At 40.9% G+C, this 23,791-nt stretch overlaps 1 protein-coding gene, 1 long non-coding RNA gene and 1 pseudogene across 9 annotated transcripts in view; 2 read left to right on the top strand and 1 right to left on the bottom strand.

The window, feature by feature from the left end:
- The first annotated feature begins 7,872 nt into the window (after positions 1-7,872).
- NUDT9 (nudix hydrolase 9) overlaps positions 7,873-23,791 on the top strand; it is a 38,146-nt gene continuing 22,227 nt past the window's right edge. For 2 of the 7 annotated variants that reach the window (XM_081580734.1, XM_081580727.1), the window contains exons 1-2: positions 7,873-8,257; positions 18,950-19,189. In XM_081580734.1, coding sequence (XP_081436860.1) covers positions 8,151-8,257; positions 18,950-19,189 — 347 coding nt within the window. In that variant the 5' untranslated portion in view covers positions 7,873-8,150. Of the gene's footprint in view, positions 8,258-9,129; positions 9,220-9,346; positions 9,597-9,960; positions 10,180-18,949; positions 19,190-23,791 lie in introns of all 7 variants that reach the window. The other 5 variants (XM_081580773.1, XM_081580776.1, XM_081580756.1 and 2 more) reach the window with 5 other exon arrangements.
- Positions 9,117-10,476, bottom strand: LOC145542255 (large ribosomal subunit protein uL4 pseudogene; annotated as a pseudogene). Its single transcript, XR_014079725.1, has one exon. The product of XR_014079725.1 is annotated as a large ribosomal subunit protein uL4 pseudogene (transcript).
- LOC145542295 (uncharacterized) lies at positions 19,963-22,679 on the top strand. The gene is made up of 2 exons (XR_014079752.1): positions 19,963-21,258; positions 21,965-22,679. It is a non-coding gene; the product is annotated as an uncharacterized LOC145542295 (long non-coding RNA).

Genomic DNA, 23,791 nt, shown 5'->3' with positions numbered 1-23,791 from the left:
TTCCCCACTGGACACAGGATCCCATCTCTTCTTGTTCTTCCTGCCCTTCCTGAAGGAAAGTTACATGGCTCAAAATAGCCTGGAGTTAAACTCTCACCCGAAGAAAAAAAATGGACATTAAAGTTGATTTGCCCAGCTCCCAGCCAGTCCAGCTTCTGGCTGATCTCCCAAATTCCTTGCCCCAGCCATTTAAGAGATAACTATTCTGATGTGAGAGTTGGACTATAAAGAAAGCTGAGCGCCAAAGAATTGATGCTTTTGAACTGTGGTGTTGGAGAAGACTCTTGAGAGTCCCTTGCACTGCAAGGAGATCCAAGCAGTCCACCCTAAAGGAGATCAGTCCTGGGTTTTCATTCGAAGGACTGATGTTGAAGCTGAAACTCCAATACTTTGGCCACCTGATGCCAAGAGCTGACTCACTGGAAAAGACCCTGATGCTGGGAAAGATTGAGGGCAGGAGGAGAAGGGGACGACAGAGGATGAGATGGTTGGATGGCATCACTGACTCAATGGACATGAGTTTGGGTGGACTCTAGGAGTTGGTGATGGACAGGGAGGCCTGGCGTGCTGTGGTTCATGGGGTCGCAGAGAGTCGGACACGACTGAGCGACTGAACTGAACTGAACTCTGAACAACCTTGGAGAAGAACAGGCCCCCTTAAGACAGTAGATTTCCACATATATGCCTATATATACTTACTCTTTTCTTGGGTTAGAACAGCAGCTCAGTAATCTGACTGCTGCCCCTTTTCACCTCATTAAAGGTGACCTGTTCCTGTAAAGTGCCGGTCTTGTTCTTTTTCTGAACCTCGCCTTCTCTAACTCCGTACCCTACCTTTCCAGCTTTTTGAAGAACTTCGCTTTGGCAATTATTCCCTCTTCATGGCAAGTAGTTCTCTGTCCTGGAGGGCGAGTCCCCCAGAGCCCTAGGGGTAAGCTCTGTGATACTCTGTTTCCGTATTAAATAAATATATCTATTTTGTATATTTATTTATTTAGCTGTGCCAGGTCTTAGTTGTCTCACATAAGCTCTGTCTTCATTGTGGCATGTGAGATCTTTTCAGTTGTGACTTGCGAAATCTTAACTGCAGCATGTTTGGGATCAAGTTTCCTCACCAGGGATTGAACCTGGGCCCCCTGCATTGGGAGCATGGAGTCTTGGCCACCGGACCACCGGGGAAGTCCCTGTGACACTCTTTTGAATCATTTTCTAACCATCAGAGAGGAAAACCTTTTCTTTTTTCTACTCTCCTTATGTTTAGTGATGGGATTCTGCAAGTTAAACACATAAAAATCAGATTAGCAAGAGAAAAGATATATTTAACTCAGACTGAGAAATATCAGTAACCTCAGATATGCAGATGACACCACCCTTATGGCAAAAAGCAAAGAGGAACAGAAGAGCCTCTTGATGAAGGTGAAAGAGGAGAGTGAAAAAGCTGGTTTAAAATTCAGCACTCAAAAAAGTAAGATCGTGGCATCAGATCCTATCACTCACTGGCAAATATACGGGAAGAAATGGAAACAGTGACAGACTTTATTTTCATGGGCTCCTAAATCACTGCAGACGGTGACTGCAGCCATGAAATTAAAAGACTCTTGCTCCTTGGAAGAAAAGCTATGACAAACCTAGTCAGCATATTAAAAAGCAGAGACATCACTTTGCCAACAAAAGTCCTTATAGTCAAAGCTATGGTTTTCCAGTAATCATGTATGGATGTGAGAGTTGTACCATAAGGAAGGCTGACTGACAAAGAATTGATGCTTTAGAATTGCGGCACTGGAGAAGACTCTTGAAAGTCCCTTAGACAGCAAGGAGATCAAACTGGTCAATCCTAAAGGAAATCAATCCTGAATATTCATTGGAAGGACTGATGCTGAAGCTCTAATACTTTGGCCATCTGATGTGAAGAGCCGACTCATTAGAGAAGTCCCCGATGCTGGGAAATACTGAAGGCAGGAGGAGAAGGGGACAACAGAGGATGAGATAGTTGGATGGCATCACCGATTCAATGGACATAAATTTGAGCAAACTTCGGGAGATGGTGAAAGGCAGGGAAGCCTGGTGTGCTGCAGTCCATGGGGTGGCAAAGAGTTGGACATGACTGAGCAACTGAACAATAAGACTTCACAGAAAAATGTGCCCCAAAGAGGTGGCTAGAACTGGAGACTATACTATTTTACTAGGCAAAGGGGATGGAGAGAAGGGCACTGTAGGGAAAACAGATGACTTTTAGGAAAGATTAACAGGCCCATAAGAGAATAGATGGACGACGTTATAGTTTTGAGACATCTGTGACAATCTTCTCCAGGTGCAAAACTCCAAAAACTTCTTGGGAGAGGATTTATGGCAATTGAATTTGCAGGGTAGGGGGCTCTGCCTCCAAGCAGATAAGGGTGTTCAGAAAAAAGCCTACTCTCGAAAGTGCATTCAACTTAAATAATTTTTATGCTACAGTGGTATTTTTTGGAAACCTTTATAGCAATTGTGCTGCATCATTCTCATTGGCACACAAACACACTCTCTTATCTCAAACAATAACAAATTCTCTCTTAATCACACCCCCTACCACCTACCACTCTGTTTCTCAAATCTCCTTCATAGTAGCCAAAATAATATTTTAGAAATGAAGATCAAATCCTGTCCTCTCCTGGTTAACTCACTAGAGGCTTCTCATTGTACTTAGAATAAAATCTAAACTCCTTGGCCTCTCCAGAAAAGTTCTACATGATGTGGTCTCTGTCTGTCTCCTGCTCACACTGAATTCCTCTCTCATTATCACAACTATGTCTACCATAGAAATGAAACAGAGAATCCCATTTCTTTAAGAATTAAATGAACAGTGGACATAAATGATATCTCTTTGGGACACATGTGTAAGGAGACAGAAGGAACAAGTCAAAGAGTTACTAATCTTATAGAATTTTGGAAGATCATTTGAAAGTTGTGCCTTGAGTATATTAAATGCTATTTTAATGGCACGAATAGAGTTCATGTATCCCTTTTTGGAATTGTCCATGGTCACTTGATTGTCCATGGTCAGCTACTTGGTATTTACATTGGCCAAGTAACATGCCAGGAGCTAATTTTCTAAGAGCAAGGAGCTCTTTGCCGTGGAATGTACAGCCATGCTCCAGAGACCTTGGGGTTTTGCTTTGTGAACTCCACACAGCTTCCTTACCCATCATGGCATCATGCATCAAAGTCTGCCACTGTTTCCATTGTTTCCCCATCCATTTCCCATGAAGTGATGGGGCCAGATGCCATGATCTTAGTTTTCTGAATGTTGAGCTTTAAGCCAACTTTTTCACTCTCCTCTTTCACCTTCATCAAGAGGTTCTTTAATTCTTCTTCACTTTCTGCCATAAGGGTCGTGTCATCTGCATATCTGAGGTTATTGATATTTCTCCCGGCAATCTTGATTCCAGCTTGTGCTTCCTCCAGCCTGGTGTTTCTCATATAAGTTAAATAGGCAGGATGACAATATACAGCCTTGATGCACTCCTTTTCCTATTTGGAACCAGTCTGTTGTTCCATGTCCAGTTCTAACTGTTGCTTCCTGACCTGCATACAGGTTTCTCAAGAGACAGGTCAGGTGGTCTGGTATTCCCATCTCTTTCAGAATTTTCCACAGTTTATTGTGATCCACACAGTCAAAGGCTTTGGCACAGTCAATAAAGCAGAAATAGACGTTTTTCTGGAACTCTCTTGCTTTTGCGATGATCCAGCGGATGTTGGCAATTTGATCTCTGGTTCCTCTGCCTTTTCTAAAACCAGCTTGAATTTGATCTCTGGTTCCTCTGCCTTTTCTAAAACCAGCTTGAACATCTGGAAGTTCACGGTTCACATATTGCTGAAGCCTGGCTTGGAGGATTTTGAGCATTACTTTACTAGCATGTGAGATGAGTGCAATTGTGCGGTAGTTTGAGCATTCTTTGGCATTGCCTTTCTTTGGGATTGGAACGAAGACTGACCTCTTCCAGTCCTGTGGCCATTGCTATTCTTCTGTGCTATTCTTTGGAACTCTGCATTCAGATGGGAATATCTTCCCTTTTCTCCTTTGCTTTTCGCTTCTCTTCACAGCTATTTGCAAGGCTTCCTCAGACAGCCATTTTGCTTTTTTGCATTTCTTTTCCATGGGGATGGTCTTGATCCCTGTTTCCTGTACAATGTAAGTTTAAGCAGAGGGTAACGGCTGTCAACAACTTTGACAACAAAGTTTATCTGACTTCAGGAAGCCAAGTCCAGATATTTATTTTTTAAAAGGTTTAAGTATATTTTAACAATAGTACTTTGCTACCTGGATAGATTGTTAAAGATAATCAAATCTGGACACTAAAGTGGTAAGGACATATTTTGTTTAGTAATACTGTAACCCAAAGTGAGGCCTGGGGTGTGCCACTCAAAAGCCAATAACAGGCCAGGTTGGTGGAAAGGCAATTGTGCTTTACTTTGGATGCTGGCAAGGGGATGGGGGCAGTGGGTGTGGCCAATGCCTGTTCAAAGGCTGCCCCCTGCAGCACCCGGTGGACAATCATGGGCCTAGAGCTTTTCTAGGCTGAGGGAGGGGCTACCTGCACAAACAGCACAGTCAGCTCTGACAGTCATCTGGAAATTGGTCATTGCTGATTCATCTAGCATCATCTTGACTGTTTTAAGTACAGTTAATTTTCAGTTCTAGGGTCAGTTTGTTTCCACTTCTTGAAGCCAGTTCTCAGAATCGTGGCAGCTTATGTCATGCTTACAGTCTGGTCATCATGTGTTAACTTCCCCACCTTGTGGAGCTTTCAGTATCTATAAGACAGCTCACAAGATATGGCTCAGAATATCATCTATAGCCCTTGAGAAGGAACTAAAGGTCCTTGACTGTACTTAATTGTTAAACTATCATTCTTTGGTCCTTTTGACTATTTTCCCTTGTTTCTGCATGTTCTCACTTCTCTGATCAAACGTATTCTTTGGCTAAAGTTCTTTCACAGAAAAAAGGCAGGCAGAGGATGTGGGGGACAAGGACCATAGGGTCTTGCTTTGTTTCAATACTGCAGTATGAACTGAACTCTACTTCCCTGAAACAGAAGGCTGGAGACTATTCAAAGGCTGGAGTGTGCTAAGGGGTGGTAGAGAGGTGGGTGGGTGATCCATGTGACTAGGCCATCTGTGTTTAACAGGTATTTGTCAGAGAAGCAGTGCTAAAAAAAGTTCTGGGTGGTAGATTTATACCACCAGGGTAGAGAAAAGATTTCTAATTGCAAGCGTTCTAAACTGCCCCAAGAGAGGGGTCTGGGGTCTGACTGCCTATCCAGGTTTTGCCTGGAACAAAAGGGGTTGAAGTGGAGGGTGGGGGTGGGGGTTGGTGCTGGGATCACTCTATGGACAAGACCTTAAGCTGCTAGAAGCCATAATAGAGTAGTGAAATACAATTTATATTTTAAGGCAGGACAATAAAAAATTGAACAAAATTCTCTGAGAATTGGGGCTCCTCCCTTCCTCATGTGCAGTTTGTATTACACATTAACCAGAACTTCTCAAAGATCAGTTTGAGAATTTACAAAGTTCTCAACCATAAAGATAAATTTTTTTCCTTTATTCTGACCCTAGCGATGTAACTTCTTAAGAGAATGTTCTTTCCCAGTGCTGTAGGGGGTCATAGTAACTTGAGGCTGTCTTGGCATGTGCTTACCTGGGGTATATATCTTGGTAAAATTTATGTAAATATATCAGTCGTTTTGACAGATGATCCTCTGTCTCAAAAAAATTTTTGACTGTGCCTTCAACTTCTAACAGGCAGAACGGTTCTCAGAGCTTTCTGAGAATCTTCTTCCTGCATTAAAATCATCAGTTTAGTCGCTCAGTCGTGTCCAACTCTTTGCGACCCCATGGACTGCAGCACACCAGGCTTCCCTGTCCAACATCAACTCCCAGAGTTTACTCAAACTCATGTGCATTGAGCCGGTGATGCCATCCAACCATCTCATGCTCTGTCGTCCCCTTCTCCTCCCACCTTCAATCTTTCCCAGCATCAGGGTCTTTTCAAATGAGTCAGTTCTTCGCATCAGGTGGCCAAAGTATCACAGTTTCAGCTTCAGCATCAGTCCTTCCAATGAATATTCAGGACTGATTTTCTTTAGGATAGACTGGTTGGATCTCCTTGCAGTCCAAGGGACTCTCAAGAGTCTTCTCCAACACCACAGTTCAAAAGCATCAATTCTTCGGCGTTCAGTTTTCTTTATAGTCCAACTCTCACATCATCAGTTAAAATCATCAGTTTGGCTCAAATAAAATTCTCTTGTTTTCTTCTTGATAGTTAACTGAATTTTCATCAACAAAAGTTTGGTTCAGTTTCTCATTACATTGGTTCAGATGGAGCCTTCATATGCCAAGAACTCTATGGGCTTCAGAAAAGTTGTTAAGGTTTGATAAATCTGGCTTTTGAGATGGTGAAAAATTTTATGTCTGTGTCCATACCCCACCACTGAAACAGTGGATTACATACTTAAAAGGTAAATATCCATACACACTTTAATAAGATAATGAGATACATGCACCCCAATGTTCACAGAAGCACTATTTACAACAGCCAGGACATGGAAACAACCTAAATGTCCATCAGCTGAAGAATGGATAAAGAAGAAGTGGTACATATATACAATGGACTACTTCTTTGCCATGAAAAGGGATGAAACTGTTATTTGCAGAGATGTGGATGGCTGTCATACAGAGGTTAAGTCAGAAAAACAAATATAAGTATATTAACACATATATGTGGAATCTAGGAAAGTGGTAAAGATGATCTTATTTACAAAGCAAAAATACAGGCACAAATGTAGAGGGAAAAAGAAGTATGGATACCAAGGGGGAAAGAGTGGGGAGTGGAATGAACTGGGAGGATGGGGTTGACATATATACACTATCATGTATCAAATAGATGACTAATGAGAACCTAGGGCTGTGTAACTAGAGATTATCATACTAAGTGAAGTAAGTCAGAAAGATACTAACCATAGGATATCACCCATATGTGGAATCGAAAAAAACGACACATATGAATCTATGAAACAGAAGCACATCTATAGACAACAGATCTGTGGTGGCCAAGGGGTAGGAGAGGAAGAAGAGACTTGCTCCTGGAAGTTTGGGGTTGGTACATACAAATTATCACATTTAGAATAAAGAAAAAACAAGGCCTTAATGTATAGCATAGGGGACTATAGTCAACATCCGGTGATAAACCATACTGAAAAATAATATTAAAAATATATTTAAAAATGTGTACAGTACAGCATCTTATAATTTCAGACATAAAAAAAGAAAATGACAAACCAAGTGTAAAACAAAAATTGCATTACAAACTGTTCTGAATCAAGTTGATTTACAATTTCCGGTTCGGCTAATCGCTGCCTCCTGAGTTATGTATCAGATGTTGCCCTTGTCCCTCCTCCTGGCTGTGTGCTTATTTCACAGCGGGTTTTACTCCACCGCAGGTTTGCTGAGGCCACACCCGGCAAAGCCTCGTGAAATTTACCCATGAAGGGAACATCTTGGTAAAAAAGGAATTGAAAAGGCTCAAGTCTCTCGCCTACCTCCTTTCCCTGTAACCACTTGTAATCAGATATGACTAGGATTGTAACCCCTTCCTCCCTGGGGGATGAAGGGGAGGACGGCACACTTCTCTTAAGCCCCTTCCTTTTTTTTCTCCTTTCCAACTTCTCGGTTCCTTTCACCCTCCCTTTTCCCTACCGCTTTCTCGATGGTACCCTGAAGCCCCTGTCCAACCCCCCTCACAATCACGGGATCCGCAAGAATGAGAAGCCGAAGAAGGCCGGCGCCACGAAGCCCGCACCTCCTCGCTTTGCGGCGCTGTCGTAAAGTGCCGTCACGCAGCGGGGCATTGAGGCCGGGGCGGCTGTTTTCGCGGCGGCTGGAGCTGGTACCTGGCGCGTCACTTGGGGGTTCGAAGTGGGCTGTTATTTTGGGAGGGCGTCTAGTCACTGTGTGTTAATGAGATTGACGTAGCTACTTCCTCTCCGGAACCGGAGGGCCGCCCGGTCCTAGTACCCGCTGGACACTCCGGGCTCGGGGCTGTGGGGTGGGCGGAGGCTGCGGCCCAAGCTAAGAGCTGCCTTGCTCCGCGAATCTTCCGTGGGCCGCTGATGGCCGGAGGCTTCCTGGGGAAGACTTTAGCCGCCGTGTCCCTCTCTGTCGCCCTGGCCTCTGTGACTGTCAAGTCCTGGGGCGGTTGCAGCGTCGCGGCGTGCAGGTATTCCCGCTTCTAGTGCTGACTCCTTCTCCCGAGTCTTTGCGTTGCGGCAGGGAACCAGCTTCTGGTCGGGTGGTTTCAGGAGGCTCCGCTTGGGTTCCAGCTTTTTACAGCCATATGCACGTTTTTTTAAAAAAGAGACTCTAAAATATTTTACCTGCCTTTTGAGAAAAGCAAGTGGTGGCACGCTTTCTTACGATACTTGAAATTTGCGCTCTTCCGTGAGTCACTAACATTATTTGTCCCCAGAGAGTTTAAATAGCGAACCGTTTAAATGGTGTAAAATGAAAAGTGTAAGTCGTCATTCCTCTACTTCTCCATTTCAGTGTAGATAGTATATTTATTATTTACCTCTTTTAAAAAATTTTGCCTTGGATAAATTTAGGGATTTATCGTATCTCATACTGTCTCCTCCTTGTATTCCTTTCTCTTGGTTTCTGAACACATGTCCTGGGTACCATGCCCATGCTAGGCATCGAGTAATAAAGTGTTGTGAGGCTGCTTCTAGGAGGGTGTGTGTTTTTAATTATTTTTGTCACGTCATTAGACACAAGAAAATTTTCTGTTTCTTCCATTTTTTTCTTCTGTCTGTCCCTCCCCTCCCCCCCGAACTCCAGTGATAGCTTTTAGACTTTCTGGATAGAGACTCTGTTTCTCTTTTTGACCAACTTTCTAGTGTGTGTGTGTGTGTGTGTTTCGTATGGTGTTTTTAGAGATTTTCCTCAAATTTATCTTCCAGATTACTAGTTCAGACTTCAGTCCTGTGTATTCGATTATCTCTTCTATTGAGTTGTAAATTTTCACAAGAACTTTTTCCCCCAATTGCTCTTTTTTGTTTTTTCATTTTTTTTTTTCATTGTCTCTTTGTTCAGGTCTTTATTCAAAATTAGCTGTCCAAAATGATTTGGCATTTATGGAATAAACAAATTTAAGTTTATGCAGCAGCCTTCTTGTCCTGTGAGGTGAGTTTCTTTTCTGTGGACTTCTTTTCAGCTGCTGGTTTCTTGGTCCCGGCAGCCTTTTTTCCCCACCACAGGCTTCTTCAGCTTCTTATCACCAACAGGCTTCTTTTCTTGTTTCCCACCACAGGCTTCTTGCCCTGAACCCCCTTCTCATCTGATTTGGCTTCTAGTGCTGCTGCTGCCTTATCCATGCGGATTTTGTGGTTCTTGGCCTGTCAAAGAATGGTGTTCCGGCACATGGTCTTTGCATATGGGTTAAGCTTCAGCATGATTCTCAGGTTTTTCAGTGGATTCTTCTTCAGGACTCTGCAATGAATCTTCTTGCGTGGTGCTCGGAGTGCTCTTTGAATTTCTGGGCTTTTCAAGATTCTGCTAAGGTCTGTATTGAGCATCTTGTGCATGGGGAGGTTGTAGTTACTCTTGAGGGAGGCTGCTTTACGCCAAGTGCCATACAGCTCATCTGACTTTTGGAAAGCACTTTCAGTCCAAATGCAGAAACGTCCCACATGACCACCAGGAGCAAGTTTCAAAATGTTCAGCTTGCTTACATTAAGCAGAGTAATTCCAGGTTGTTTCTGAAGGCCTTGATGATACCATTGTCCTCATTATAGATGATGCAGGCGACGGTTTCTTATTTTGCCTTTGCCAGCTCTCATTCGCTGAGAGGCGTAGACCTTTTTGAAATCATTCCAGGCCTTAAGTTTCTTCAGAAGCAAAACAGCCTCCTTGGTCTTCTTGTAGCCTTCAACTTTATCTTCATCCACCAAAGGAAGTTCAGGAACTTCCTCTATACGATGACCTTTAGACATGACCAGCGCTGGTAAGGCTGAGGCAGCCAGTGCAGAGCAGATGGCATATCGCTTCTGCGTTGTATTCACTCTGCGGTGCCAATGTCGCCAAGTCTTGGTTGGGCATGCGGCCCCCACAACACATATTTCCAAAAGCACCCTGACCAGAACGGTGAGTCCCGCCACCTCGAACCCTGGGAATTCGAGCCACAGCTCTGCCGGTACCCCAAGACTCAGCACTGGCTTGATGACCTGCTAATTCACTGACAGCATAGGACTGTCTGTTGCTTTTGAGCCAGTTGGTGTGAACAAAGTTAACAATATCGGGTCGAACGGGAGCCTTGAACACAGTAGGCAAAGTGACATTTTTGCCAGAGGACTCCCCCTTTTTGGAGTACACCAATATCAGTGGACAAGCACACGCCATGGTGGGGAGAGGAGAAGGCCACGCTCCTCTCAACCCGGCGGCTCCCACAGGAAAAGCTAATTGCTCTCTTTAATAGCCTTTTCTTATTTTATGGCTGCAGTGCGGGAGCCTGGGTTCGATCCCTGGGTTGGGAAGATCCCCTGGAAGGAAGGAATGGCAACCCACTCCAGTGTTCTTGACTGGAGAATCCCCATGGGCGGAGGAGCTTGGCAGGCTACACTCCATGGGGTCGCAGAGTTGGACATGACTGAGCGGCCTCAGCGTTTTGTGGCTACAAAAGTCTTTTGAATCTATAAACGTGATAATTAGAATAAAAATTATCTTCTGTTTCCTAAATTGCCCCTTTTGGGTCAGTGGTTCTGTTCCTTTTTGGCCCTTTTCCCTTCTGTTTCTCCTCAAACATCTGCTGGGCTATTTGTATTTTGATTAGTGGTGGATAATAGGCATTGTTTTCTCTAAATAGAAGCTCTGATTGATTATTAGCTCTGTGTATCAGGACCTCTAGACTGGAAGGTTTCGGTTGAGGGTGTGTGAGCAAGTAGCAGGTGGACAGGCTGGAAACATCCCCTTCCCCTTCTGGTCCAGACTTGACACTTGTGGAGCAATTTCCCTGCTGAGTGCAGCTGCCTTAACTTTATTTCCTCAGTGTGAATGTACAGATATTAAGCCGAAGTTTCTTCTGTGTTCTTTAATACCTAATTCACCATAGAGGTTCTAGTCCTTTTCTTTACATTTTGGTTTTATCCTGGGGATCAACAACTACTGCCAACTTTTTGTTTGTAGGATGGGGAGGGAGAGAGGACTGATTTCCATGGTTTCTGTCCCACTGCTCACGTAGGACGTTTCGGCCCCCTTATTTCAAAGGTATTAACTTCCCTGGCGGCTCAGACAGTAAAGCATCTGCCTGCAATGCGGGAGACCTGGGTTTGATCCCTGGGTTGGGAACATCCCCAGAGAAGGAAATGGCAACCCACTCCAGTACTCTTGCCTGGAAAATCCCATGGACGGAGGAGCCTGGTAGGCTACAGTCCATGGAGTCGCAGAGAGTTGGACATGACTGAGTGACTTCACTTTATTTCAAATATAACTCTCTGGTGGGGCATGTTGGTGGTGGTGTTGGGGCTCTGTGTGTTTGTGGTGAGGAGACTGGGGTTATATGGAAGCTCTGTTATTTTCTGCACAGTTTTGCAGTGAAGCTGAAACTGCTTGAAAAAACAAAAGTATTAAAAAAGCAGATAGAGGAAAAAAAAAAAGCAGATAGAATCCTTTGTAAGCACACAGGGACAGGTACATGGAAAGTAAAAGACTTAATGCTCCTGTTTAAAAAAAAAAAAAGTTGACAAAACCAATGAAAGCATAGTGTTTCAAGCAAGAATGGTTTGAGTATCAAAGGAATAAGGGAGATCTTGGGGGAATTTTGATGAAGGCTTCTAATACTTTTACTAGAATTGATTTGACTGTGATTTGACTATGAAAGTAGAAAAGTGAAGTTCGCTGTATAATGCAGTTATGTATAAAATGTAACAAGAACAAAATAGAATAAAAACAAAAGTTGATGAATTCTTTGTTTGAAGACTTAGTATATAGATTTGCTTTTAACCTAACTTATTTACCTGTAATATAAAATTTATTTTCCCTCCAGTTTTATTGAGATAAAATTGATGAACAGCACTGTAAAAGATTAATGTGTACATCATAATGATTTGAAACACGAACATCATGAAATGATTGTCACAATAAGTTTAGTGAACATCCATTGAACATCCATCATCTCCTAAAGATACAACATTAAAGAAATAGAATAAAAAGTTTTCCTTGTGATGAGAACTCTTAGGGTTTACTTTATATGTAATATAGAGCAGTATTAGTTGTATATATCATGTTGTGTATGTTGTACATTATATCCCTAGTACTTATTTATCTTATAACTGGAAAGTCGTATGTACCTTTTGACTACCTTTACCCAGTTCCCCCCTCCCCTCCACAACCTTTATGAGTTTGTTTTTTGAAGTATAAATGACCTATATAACACTGTGTTAGTTCCTGTTACACAACATAGTGATCTGATATTTCCATACATCTTAACATGATCTCCAGGGTGAGTTTAGTTACCATATGTCACCATACAGGGATAACAGTTATTCCCCACACCTTACATTGCATACACATAATTCATTTATTTTGTGCCTAGAAGTTTGTACCTCTTAATCTTATCCCTTTACTACTTCTTTCCACCCCCTACTACCCTCTCTTTTGGCAACTGCCTGTTTGTTCTGTGTATCTATGACTGTGTTTCTGTTTTGTTATATTTATTTGTTTTGTTTTTTAGATTCCACATACAAGTAGAATCAAACAGTAGTTGTCTTTCTCTTTTCTCTGACATTTCACTTAGCATAATACCCTCTAGGTCCAACCATGTTGTCACAAATGGAAATATTTCCCTTTTTTTTGATAGCTGAGTAATATTCCATTATGTGTGTGTGTGCATGATATCTTGGAGAAGGCAGTGGCACCCCACTCCATTACTCTTGCCTGGAAAATCCCATGGATGGAGGAGCCTGGTAGGCTACAGTCCATGGGGTCGCTAAGAGTCGGACACGACCGAGCGACTTCACTTTCACTTTTCCCTTTCATGCACTGGAGAAGGAAATGGCAACCCACTCCAGTATTCTTGCCTGGAGAATCCCAGGGACGGCAGAGCCTGGTGGGCTGCCGTCTATGGGGTCGCACAGAGTCGGACACAACTGAAGCGACTTAGCAGCAGCAGCAGCAACATGCTATCTTTATCCATTTACCCGTTGATGGGCAGTTAGGCTACTTCCATATCTTGGCTGTAGTAAATAATGCTGCTGTGAATATGGGGGTGCATGCATCTTTTCTAATTAGTGTTTTTATTTTCTTTAGATAAATATACAGGAGTAGAATTGCTGGATCATATAGTAGTTCCATTTTTAATTTTTTTTTAATTTTTTTAATTTTTAGTAGTTCCATTTTTAATTTTTTTTCTTAAAAAAATTACTGTCTCTACTGTTTTCTATACTAGCCGCATCAATTGACATTCCCATTAGCAGTGCACAAGGGTTCCTTTTCACCACAGCCCCACCAGCACTTGTTATTTGTTGTTTTTTTGATAATAGCCATTCTGACAGGTATGAGGTGACATCTCATGGGGGTTTTGATTGGCATTTCTGTGATGATTAGTGATGTTGAGCATATTTTCATGTTCCTGTTGGCCATCTCTATGTCCTCTTTGAAAAAACGTAACCCATTTCTTAAATTGGATTGTTTTTTCTAATGTTGTTTTATGTACGTTCTTTGTATATTTTAGATATTAACCACTTATCAGATATATTGTTTGCAAGTATATTCTCCCATTCAGTAGGCAGCCTTTTTATTTTGTTGGTAGTTTCCTTTGCTACACAAAAACTTTTTAGTTTAATGCAGTCCCGTTTGTTTATTTTTGCTTTTGTTTCCCTTGCTAGAGGAGACATACCCAAAAAAATCTTGCTAAGACCAATGTCAAAGAGTGTACTGATTATGTTTTCTTCTAGAGGTTTTAGGTTTCAGGTCTTACATTTAAGTCTTTAATTCATTTTGAAATTATTTTTGTGCATGGTGTGAGAGAGTAGTCCAGTTTGTTTCTTTTGCCTCTGTTGAAAAGGCTACCTTTACTTATTGTGTGTTCTTGCCTCCTCTGTTGTAGATTAATTGCCCATATAAGTGTGGGTTCATTTCTGGGCTTTCTTTTCTGTTCCATTTATCTCTTATTTTTTAGTCTCTTATTTCTTTTCTGGTCTTTATGATTTCTTTGCATCTACTAGCTTTGAGTTTTGTTTGTTCTTCATTTTCTAGCTCCTTTAGGTGTAAGGGTTGGTTGGTTGGTTGTTTGGTTGAGATTTTTCTTGTTTCACAAGATAGGCTTGTAATACTATGAACTTGGGGTTGTAAAGAGTTGGACATGACTGAGTGACTTTTACTTTCCTTCTTAGAACTGCAGGTCCCTTAATTGTTCTGAAGTTGATTGAAAGTAAAATTGTTTAGAAAATAAACTGTGCTAGGAAGTAATACAACAGAAGTAAAAAGTAAATTTACATTGGGATTGGTGGTGATGAACTCTGTTAGATCAGGTTCTGATCTGTCAAATCTGAATGAAAGCCTTGCCAGCTACATGAAAGCCTTGCAGCCCTGTCTACATGTTGGTTTTAGCCCAGTAAGACTTGTGTCTGACTTCTGATCTGGAGAACTGTAAGACAATAAATTTGTATAGTTGTAACCTGCTGAATTTGTGGAAATTTGTTATGGCAGCAGTAAAAAAATGAATACATTATGTGCATACTCTTAAATATATGTTCTTTATTTTTTCTACCATTGCTGTGTAAGATGGGATCATATTATACACACTTTCTTGTATATTGCTTTTCATTTTCAACAATATCTTATGAAAATACTGTCACTTGGTGTCATTATTTTTAATAGCTACTTAATAGTCATCCCATGGTATTCTAGTATTTATTAAGCCATCCCTACATTATCGGGCATTTCCTTTAACTCCCACTAGACATTGCTGAAATAAACACTTTTTGTATGTATAATTGGTTATTTCATTTTTATGGGATAGATTACTGGAATGAAATTACTTGAGTTGAAGGTTGTAAGTATATTCATCTTTGTGGCCAGATTTACAGAAATTCTGTAACAGTTCACATCTCTACCAGCAGTGTGTGGGAGATGGTGTTACCTTTTTAAAGATTTGTCAGTCTAGATGGAAAAAAGAATTTAAGATTACTTAAATTTTCATTTCTTTAATTGCTAGTGATTGTAACTGTCTTAATGTTTATTAGCCAGTTGGATCTGCTTTTCTATGATTGTTTGGTCATAATCTGCCCAATTTCCTATTCCAGGTCAGCCTTTGTCAGTTTATAAGAACTCAATATATTGTAGTTACTAACCCTTTGAATGTCATCTGCAATATAGTTTGTGATTTGCTTTTTCCACTCCATTGATTGTGTCCTTTGATACACAGACATTTTAGTGTTGATACAGCCTGATTTACCAGTTTTCTTCTGACGCTTGTGCTTTCGGTCATATCCGAGAAATCATTGCCAAATTCAATGTCATAAAATTTCCCTCTATGTTTTCTTTTAAGAGTTTTATAGTTTTAGGTCTTAATGTTTGGGTCTTTGATCCATTTCAAGTTAATGTTTGTGTATATGTAAGGTATGGGTCCATCTTCATCTGTTTGCATGTAGATATCTAACTTTCCCAGCACCATTTGTTGGAAAGACTGTCTTTTCCCTTTTGAGAGTTGACACTTTTTTTTGAAAATCATCTGACTATATATGTAAGGGTTTATGTCTGGACTCTCTATTCTATCCTTTTGGCCTGTATACACACACACACACACACACACATATATATTTTTTCATATTCCTTTTCCATTATGGTTTATCACAGGATATTGAGTGTAGTTCCTTGTGCTATACAGTAGGACCTTGTTGTTTATCCATGTTATATATACCAATTTGCATCTGCTAATCCCAAGCTCCCATTCCTTCCCTCTCCCCCACCCTCTCCTCCTTGGCAACCACAAGTCTGTTCTCCAAGTCTGAGTCTGTTTTTGTTTAGTAGATATGTTTATTTGTGTCATATTTTAGATTCCACGTATAAGTGATATCATACAGCATTTGTCTGACAGAGACATTTTTGGGCCTCAGTTGAGAGTATCACATGCTTTTTTCCTTCATTCTCTTAATGTGATATATTACATTGGTTCATGTTTGTATATTGAACTGTTCTTGAATTTCAGGAATAAATCCTATTTGATGATGATGTATAATTCTTTTAATGTGTTGCTGAAATCTGTTCACTACTATCTTTTTTAAAAAAATTATTTATTCATTAATTTTTGGTTGTGCCAGGTCTTTGTTGCTGTGTGTGGACTTTCTCTAGTTGTAGTGAGTGGGGGGCCACCCTTTGTTGCGGTGCAAGGGCTTCAGTAGTTGTAGCATGTGGGTTCAGTAGTTGTGGCTCGTGGGCTTTAGTTGCTCCTTGGCATGCAAAATCTTCCTGGACCAAACAGGATCAAACCCGTGTCCCCTGCATTGGCAAGTGGATTCTTATCCACTGTACCACCAGGGAAGTCATGTTCACTGCTATCTTGTAGAGGATTTTTTCATTGATATTTTTCAGGGATATTGGTCTGTAGTTTCTGGTAGTATTTTTGTGTAGCTTTGATATCAGGGTAATAGTGCTGGCCTCATAGAAAGAATTTGGAAGTATTCACTCCTCTTCAGTTTTTTGGGAAGCATTTGAAGAGGATTAGTGTTAATTCTGGAGAAGGCAGTGGCACCCCACTCCAGTACTCTTGCCTGGAACATCCCATGGAATGGAGGAACCTGGTAGGCTGCAGTCCATGGGGTCGAGAAGAGTCGGACACGACTGAGCGACTTCACTTTCACTTTTCACTTTCATGCATTGGAGAAGGAAATGGCAACCCACTCCAGTGTTCTTGCCTGGAGAATCCCAGGGACAGTGGAGCCTGGTGGGCTGCCGTCTATGGGGTCGCACAGAGTCGGACACGACTGAAGTGACTTAGCAGCAGCAGCAGCAGTGTTAATTCTTCCTTAAATGTTTAATAAAATTTATCAGTGAAGCCATCTGTTTCTAAGCTTTTCTTTGTTGAGAGTAAATAAATAAGGTTTTTTTTAAAAAAGTTACTTTTAAAAATTATTTATCCTACCCCATTTGCATTTCAATACTTGTCCTATACTTGTTTTGTTTTTAAATGATTCAGGAGATAACCCAGGATCATTGATTGCACTTAGTTTTCATGCTGTCTATCTGGACAAGTTCCTTCAATTTTTATCTTTCACGAACGTAGCGATTTAAAAAGTATGGACCTTTCTATGTAAGATATCCCTCAATGTGGGTGTGTCCTGTATTTCCTTATATCTAGACTCTGGTCCTATATTGTTATAAAGAATCCTCAGAAATGGTTGCTGTGTACTTCTCACTGTATGATATCAAAAGGCACATGAATTTGACTTATTTTAACACCACATTAAGTTAGTGTTTTTCCCATTGGCCATTTATCTCAAGTAGGGCTAATCGTTACTGTGAGAGCAGGAGAAGGGAACTGTTATCGGTTTACCATGTTCTCAGAATCCCCTCTTGTCATATTAGAGACCCTAATTTAGGGCCACTAGGAATTTTGATCTTTAAGAATAATGAGAAGGCATTTAAATTTTTAGTCAGGAGGAGAAAAGAAAGATTTTTGCGTATGTTATGGTGTAAAGGTTAAGTTTCAGTTTTTTGTTATCTTTTTTGTATATATACTATCTAATTACTTTAGCTCTACACTTAATTTTACTCTAAAGTGCTTTTTAAAAAAAATGATTTACTTTTATTTTTGGCTGTATTGGGTCTCTGTTGCTGCACGCCGGTTTTCTCTCGTTGCAGCAAGCAGGGGTCCTGTCTAGTTGTGGTTCTCAGGCTTCTCGTTATGGTGGCTTCTCTTGTTGCAGAGCACAGGCTCTGGAGTGCGTGGGCTTCACCAGTTGTAGCACATGGGCTCAGTAGCTGTGGCTTGTGAGCGTGTGTGCTTCAGTAGTTATAGAGCATGGGCTTAGTTGCCCCATGGCATATGGAATCTTCCTGGACCAGGGATTGAACCCATGTCCCCTGCATCGACAGGTGGTTTCTTAGCTACTGGATCATCAGGAAGTCCTACTCTAAAGTTTATAATTTGTACATCTATCACAGTCTGGCTTCAAGTAATACTACATTAATTTGAGTACAGTGTAGGAACCTAACAACAGTATATCTCTGTTTCCTTTTCTTCTTTTGTGCTATTTCTGTCATCCGTTTTTTACACATGTACGTTAGACCAGAGATCCCCAACCCCCGGGCCCTGTTGGGAACTGGGTCACCCAGCAGGCGAGCAGTGGGCGAGCACGTGAAGCTTCATCTGCTGTTCCCCATTGCTTGTGTTACCACCTGAACTGTTCCCCGCCTCAGTCACTCCCCTTACCACCAGGCCTGAACTATCCATCCCTGCCCCCTCACCCTGATCGGTGTAAAAATTGTCTTCCACGACCACTTCCTTGTGCCAAAAAGCTTGGGGACTGCTGTGTTAGACCATTAGCTTATTATTTTTTTTAAATGGATTCTTCCATGTAGGCTTTAACAGTCTTTCTTTACATTTGTTTTTATGGTTGAATTTTTATTGTAAAATTAACTTCTCCAACATTTGTGCTAACAAAAGTAAACTTATGTCCCTTTTTCTCAGCTAAAATAAACTCTGTAAGTTTCAATTAGTAAGATTTAGCAATATTTTTATATTTGTAAACAGTTTCACAGATATTAGACCTTACTCCAGTATGCATCAAATTAGGATTTTCTGATTTTTAAGTCTTTGAAATTGAAAAGTTGTATTTTGGAGACTGTAAATTAGGTTCTTAAGTTACTTTAAGTATTTTGTACTTACATAAAACATTTTTCTTTTTTTTCCTCTCAGAAACTCACTTTCATCGTGCAGATTTCATGTTAATTCCAACATGATGTCTGGTTTTAATGGTACCAAAGAGAATTCTCACAACAAGGCTCGGACATCTCCTTACCCAGGTTCAAAAGTTCAACGCAGCCAGGTTCCTAATGATAAAGTGGACTGGCTTGTTGAGTGGCATGACTATAATCCTGTGGAATACACTGCAGTTTCTGTCTTGGCTGGACCTCAGTGGGCGGATCCTCAGATCAGGTGAGTAAATTAGCTGGTGTTAGCTGGGTAGGAGACTTTTGGAGAAGGTAATAGTTGTATTTGTAAATTGTCATATGATAGCAGAAAAATAATTTTTATCTAGTGCTTGACTTTAACTGTTTCCACATTTACTTGAATTTTTGCCAAAGCTGTTCAATTCATGTTTATTTATTCTTTTGGGGGTATTATGATGATCTTTCCAAGTAGGTAAATCTATTTTATCATGGAGTTTTTTATTTTATGAAATGACAAGTGGTAGTTTCTCTTTTCATTTCTTCTTCTTGGGTTATCAATAACATCTTTTGCGGTTATTTTCCAACATAGCTAGACTTGTGTTTGAATAGTGAAAATGTTTTTCAGAAACTTTTTCTGGATTACTGACAACAAGATGATGATAAAATTTGACCAGTGTGAGAAGATAGAAAAAGTGAAGTCGCTCAGTCGTGTCCGACTCTTTGCAACCCCATGAACTGCTGCACACCAGGCCTCCCTGTCCAACACCAACTCCTGGAGCCCACCCAAACATATGTCCATTGAGTCGGTGATGCCATCCAACCATCTCATCCTCTGTCGTCCCCTTCTCCTCCTGCCCTCAATCTTTCCCAGCATCAGGGTCTTTTCCAATGAATCAGCTCTTCGCATGAGTTGGCCAAAGTATTGGAGTTTCAGCTTCAACATCAGACCCTCCAATGAACACCCAGGACTGATCTCCTGGATCTCCTGGATGGACTGGTTGGATCTCCTTGCAGTCCAAGGACTCTCAAGACTCTTCTCCAACACCCCAGTTCAAAAGCATCAATTCTTTGGCACTCAGCTTTCTTTATAGTCTAACTCTCACATCCATACATGACCAGTGGAAAAACCGTAGCCTTGACTAGACGGACCTTTGTTGGCAAAGTAATGTCTCTGCTTTTTAATATGCTATCTAGGTTGGTCATAACTTTCCTTCCAAGGAGTAAGCATCTTTTAATTTCATGGCTGCAGTCACCATCTGCAATGATTTTGGAGCCCAAAAAAATAAAGTCTCTCACTGTTTCCACTGTTTCCCCATCTGTTTACCATGAGGTGATGGGACCAGATGCCATGATCTTAGTTTTCTGAATGTTGAGCTTTAAGCCAACTTTTTCACTCTCCTCTTTCACTTTCATCAAGAGGCTCTTTAATTCTTCCTCATCTTCTGCCATAAGGGTGGTGTCATCTGCATATCTGAGGTTATTGATATTTCTCCCGGCAATCTTGATTCCAGCTTGTGCTTCCTCCAGTCCAGAGTTTCTCATGATGTACTCTGCATATAAATTAAATAAGCAGAGTGACAATGTACAGCCTTGACGTACTCCTTTTCCTATTTGGAACCAGTCTGTTCCATGTCCAGTTCTAACTGTTGCTTCCTTACCTGCATACAGGTTTTTCAAGAGGCAGGTCAGGTGGTCTGTTATTCCCATCTCTTTCAGAATTTTCCACAGTTTATTGTGATCCATGCAGTCAAAGGCTTTGGTGTAGTCAATAAAGCAGAAATAGATGTTTTTCTGGAATTCTCTCACTTTTTCAATGATCCAGAGGATGGTGGATATACCCATTTGAATGCAGAGTTCCAAAGAATAGCAAGGAGAGATAAGAAAGCCTTTCTCAGTGATCAGTGCAAAGAAATAGAGGAAAACAATAGAATGGGAAAGACTAGAGAGCTCTTTCTCTCTTAAGAAAATTAGAGATACCAAGGGAACATTTCATGCAAAGATGGGCTTAATAAAGAACAGAAATGGTATGGACCTGACAGAACAGAAGATATTAAGAAGAGATGGCAAGAATACACAGAAGAACTGTACAGAAGAGATCTTCACGACCCAGATAATCACGATGGTGTGATCACTCACCTAGAGCCAGACATCCTGGAATGTGAACTCAAGTGGGCCTTAGGGGGCCTTAGGAAGCATCACTACGAACAAAGCTAGTGGAGGTGATGGGATTCCAGTTGAGCTATTTCAAATCCTGAAAGATGATGCTGTGAAAGTGCTGCACTAAATATGCCAGCAAATTTGGAAAACTCAGCAGTGGCCACAGGACTGGAAAAGGTCAGTTTTCATCCCAATCCCAAAGAAAGGAAATGCCAAAAAATGCTAAAACTACTGCACAGTTGCACTCATCTCACACGCTAGTAAAGTAATGCTCAAAATTCTTCAAGCCAGGCTTCAGCAATACAGTCATTAAAAGAAGAGAAATAGAAACAAAGAGAAAAGTAACAGCATATACATCACCAAATTTGGGCCAACCAACCTCCAGACCTAGACAGTGCTGGTGAGTCCCTCATTAACAGCAATCTGGAGTCCTAATTGGGAAAAAGTCCCAGGTGGTGTGTCCACCCTGTGGGTGAGACTTCAGATTGCAGTTTTGGGGGCTCCCACTTACAATCCCAAACAGCAAACTGATATCATCAATTTGTCCACAAAAATGCAGCTCTGGTTTTACTTTAACTTTTTGCTGTTTTTTTCACCTTGTGAATCATAAGGGGTAGGGGAAATGTCTCAGGTAGTAAAGAATCCACCTGCAATGCAGGAGACCTGGGTTCAATCCCTGGGTGGAGAGATCCCCTGGAGAAGGGAATGGCTACCCACTCCAGTATTCTTGCCCGGAGATTCCATGGACAGAGGAGCCAACTTCTTAGACCCTGGAGGTGGGAGGTGGGTTTGGGGGTATTGGCCAGAGCCTCAGGGGCTTAAGAGAATCTAAGACCCACTCCCTATCTTATCTAAAGTGCCACCTGACTTGGTTTCCTTGCAGGCAGGCACAGATTCTTTGCAGTATCCAGGGAGATCAGAGGCCTGCTCTCTTCCTTCTGATGTCTGCACAAGACTTCCTCCATTTTAATTTCTGTAATATAAATCTATAGATTCAGTATACTCCCTATCAAATTACCAATGGACTTTTTCACAGAATTAGAAGAAAAAACTTTTTACAGTTTTTGTGGATCCATAAAAGACACCAGATACCAAAGCAATCTTGAGAAAAGAAAAACGGAATTGGAGTAATCAGGCTCCCTGACTTCAGACTGTACTACAAAGCTACAGTCATCAGGACGGTATGGTACTGGCACAAAAACAGAAATATACATCAATGGGACAGGATTGAAAGCCCAAAGATAAACCCACATACCTATGGTCACCTAATCTATAACAAAGCAGGGAAGAATATTCAATGGAGAAAAGACAGTCTTTTCAACAAGTGGTACTGGAAAAACTGGACAGCTACATGTAAAAGAATGAAATGAGAACACTCCATAACACCATATATAAAAATAAAACTCAACATGAAATAAAGATCTAAGTATAAGACCAGACACCTATACAACTCTTAGAGGAAAACGTAAGAAGAACATTCTTTGACATAAAGCACAGCAATATCTTTTTTGACCTATTTCTTAGAATAAGGAAAATAAAAACAAAAATAAAGAAATGGGACCTAATTAAACTTAAGAGCTTTTGTACAGAAAAGAAAACTATAAATGAGATGAAGAAACAACCTTAGAATGGGAGAAAATATTTGCAAATGAAAGCAACTGAGAAAGGACTACCATATGACCATAATTCAAAAAGACCCATGCACTCCAGTGTTCATTGCAGCACTGTTTACGTCAGCCAGGACATGGGAGCAACCTAGATGTGCAACTATAGATGAATGGACGAAGAAGATGTGGTACATATATGCAGGGGAATATTACTCAGCCATAAAAATGAACCAAATTGGGTAACATTTTTGGAGATGTGGATGGGCCTAGAGTCTGTCATAGAGTGAAGTAAGTCAGAAAGAAAAAAGTATCATATATTAATGCATGTATGTGGAATATAGAAAAATGGTATAGGTGATCTTATTTTACAAGGCAGAAATAGAGACACAAATGTAGAGAACGGACGTGTGGACACAAACTGGTAGAGAAGGGGGAGTGAGGTGAATTGAGAGGTTAGGATTGACCTATATACACTACCACATGTAAAATAGATAGCTAGTGGCAAGCTACTGTATAGCACAGGGAACTCAGCTCAGAGCTCTGTGGTGACATAGATGGGTGGGATGGGAGGGGGTGGGAGAGAGGCCCAAGAGGGAGTGGGTATATGTATACATATGGCTGATTTATTTTGTTGTACAACATTGTAAAGCAGGTATACCCCAATTAAAATAAATACTTTGACTAAATTCAGAGAAGTACTGGGTTGATTCACATTTTATATTTATGTTTCTTTATATAAATATAACGATAGAGTTGTAAAATGTACTGACTACAAGCTAGGCACTGTACTAAATATTTTCTAAGCGTTGTTTTATTCTTATAACTATTCTGGAAGGCAGACAGGGTTGTTATTTCTTCTTTATAGGAAAAAAAACCACACGAAAAATGGAAGCACAGAAAGTTTGTCCTTTACATATGGTCATGGAGCTAGTAGATGGAATAGCTTGGACTTTAACTCAGTATGACTTTAGAATTTATGCCCTTAACTACTCTGCTAAATGGCCACTCTAGTTTTGGAATATTTTATAACTTTGATTTAATTGGTAAATTTATTGTAAATGATAGTCCTCTCAAGGCATTATTTAGTCAGTTAAATAAAAATT

The sequence above is a fragment of the Giraffa tippelskirchi genome, chromosome 1 (assembly GCF_054371585.1).
Source record: "Giraffa tippelskirchi isolate mGirTip1 chromosome 1, T2T-mGirTip1v1.2.pri, whole genome shotgun sequence".
NCBI lineage: Eukaryota > Metazoa > Chordata > Mammalia > Artiodactyla > Giraffidae > Giraffa > Giraffa tippelskirchi.
The sequence above is the reverse complement of the archived record's forward strand: the minus strand, read 5'-3'. Positions and strand labels throughout refer to the sequence as shown.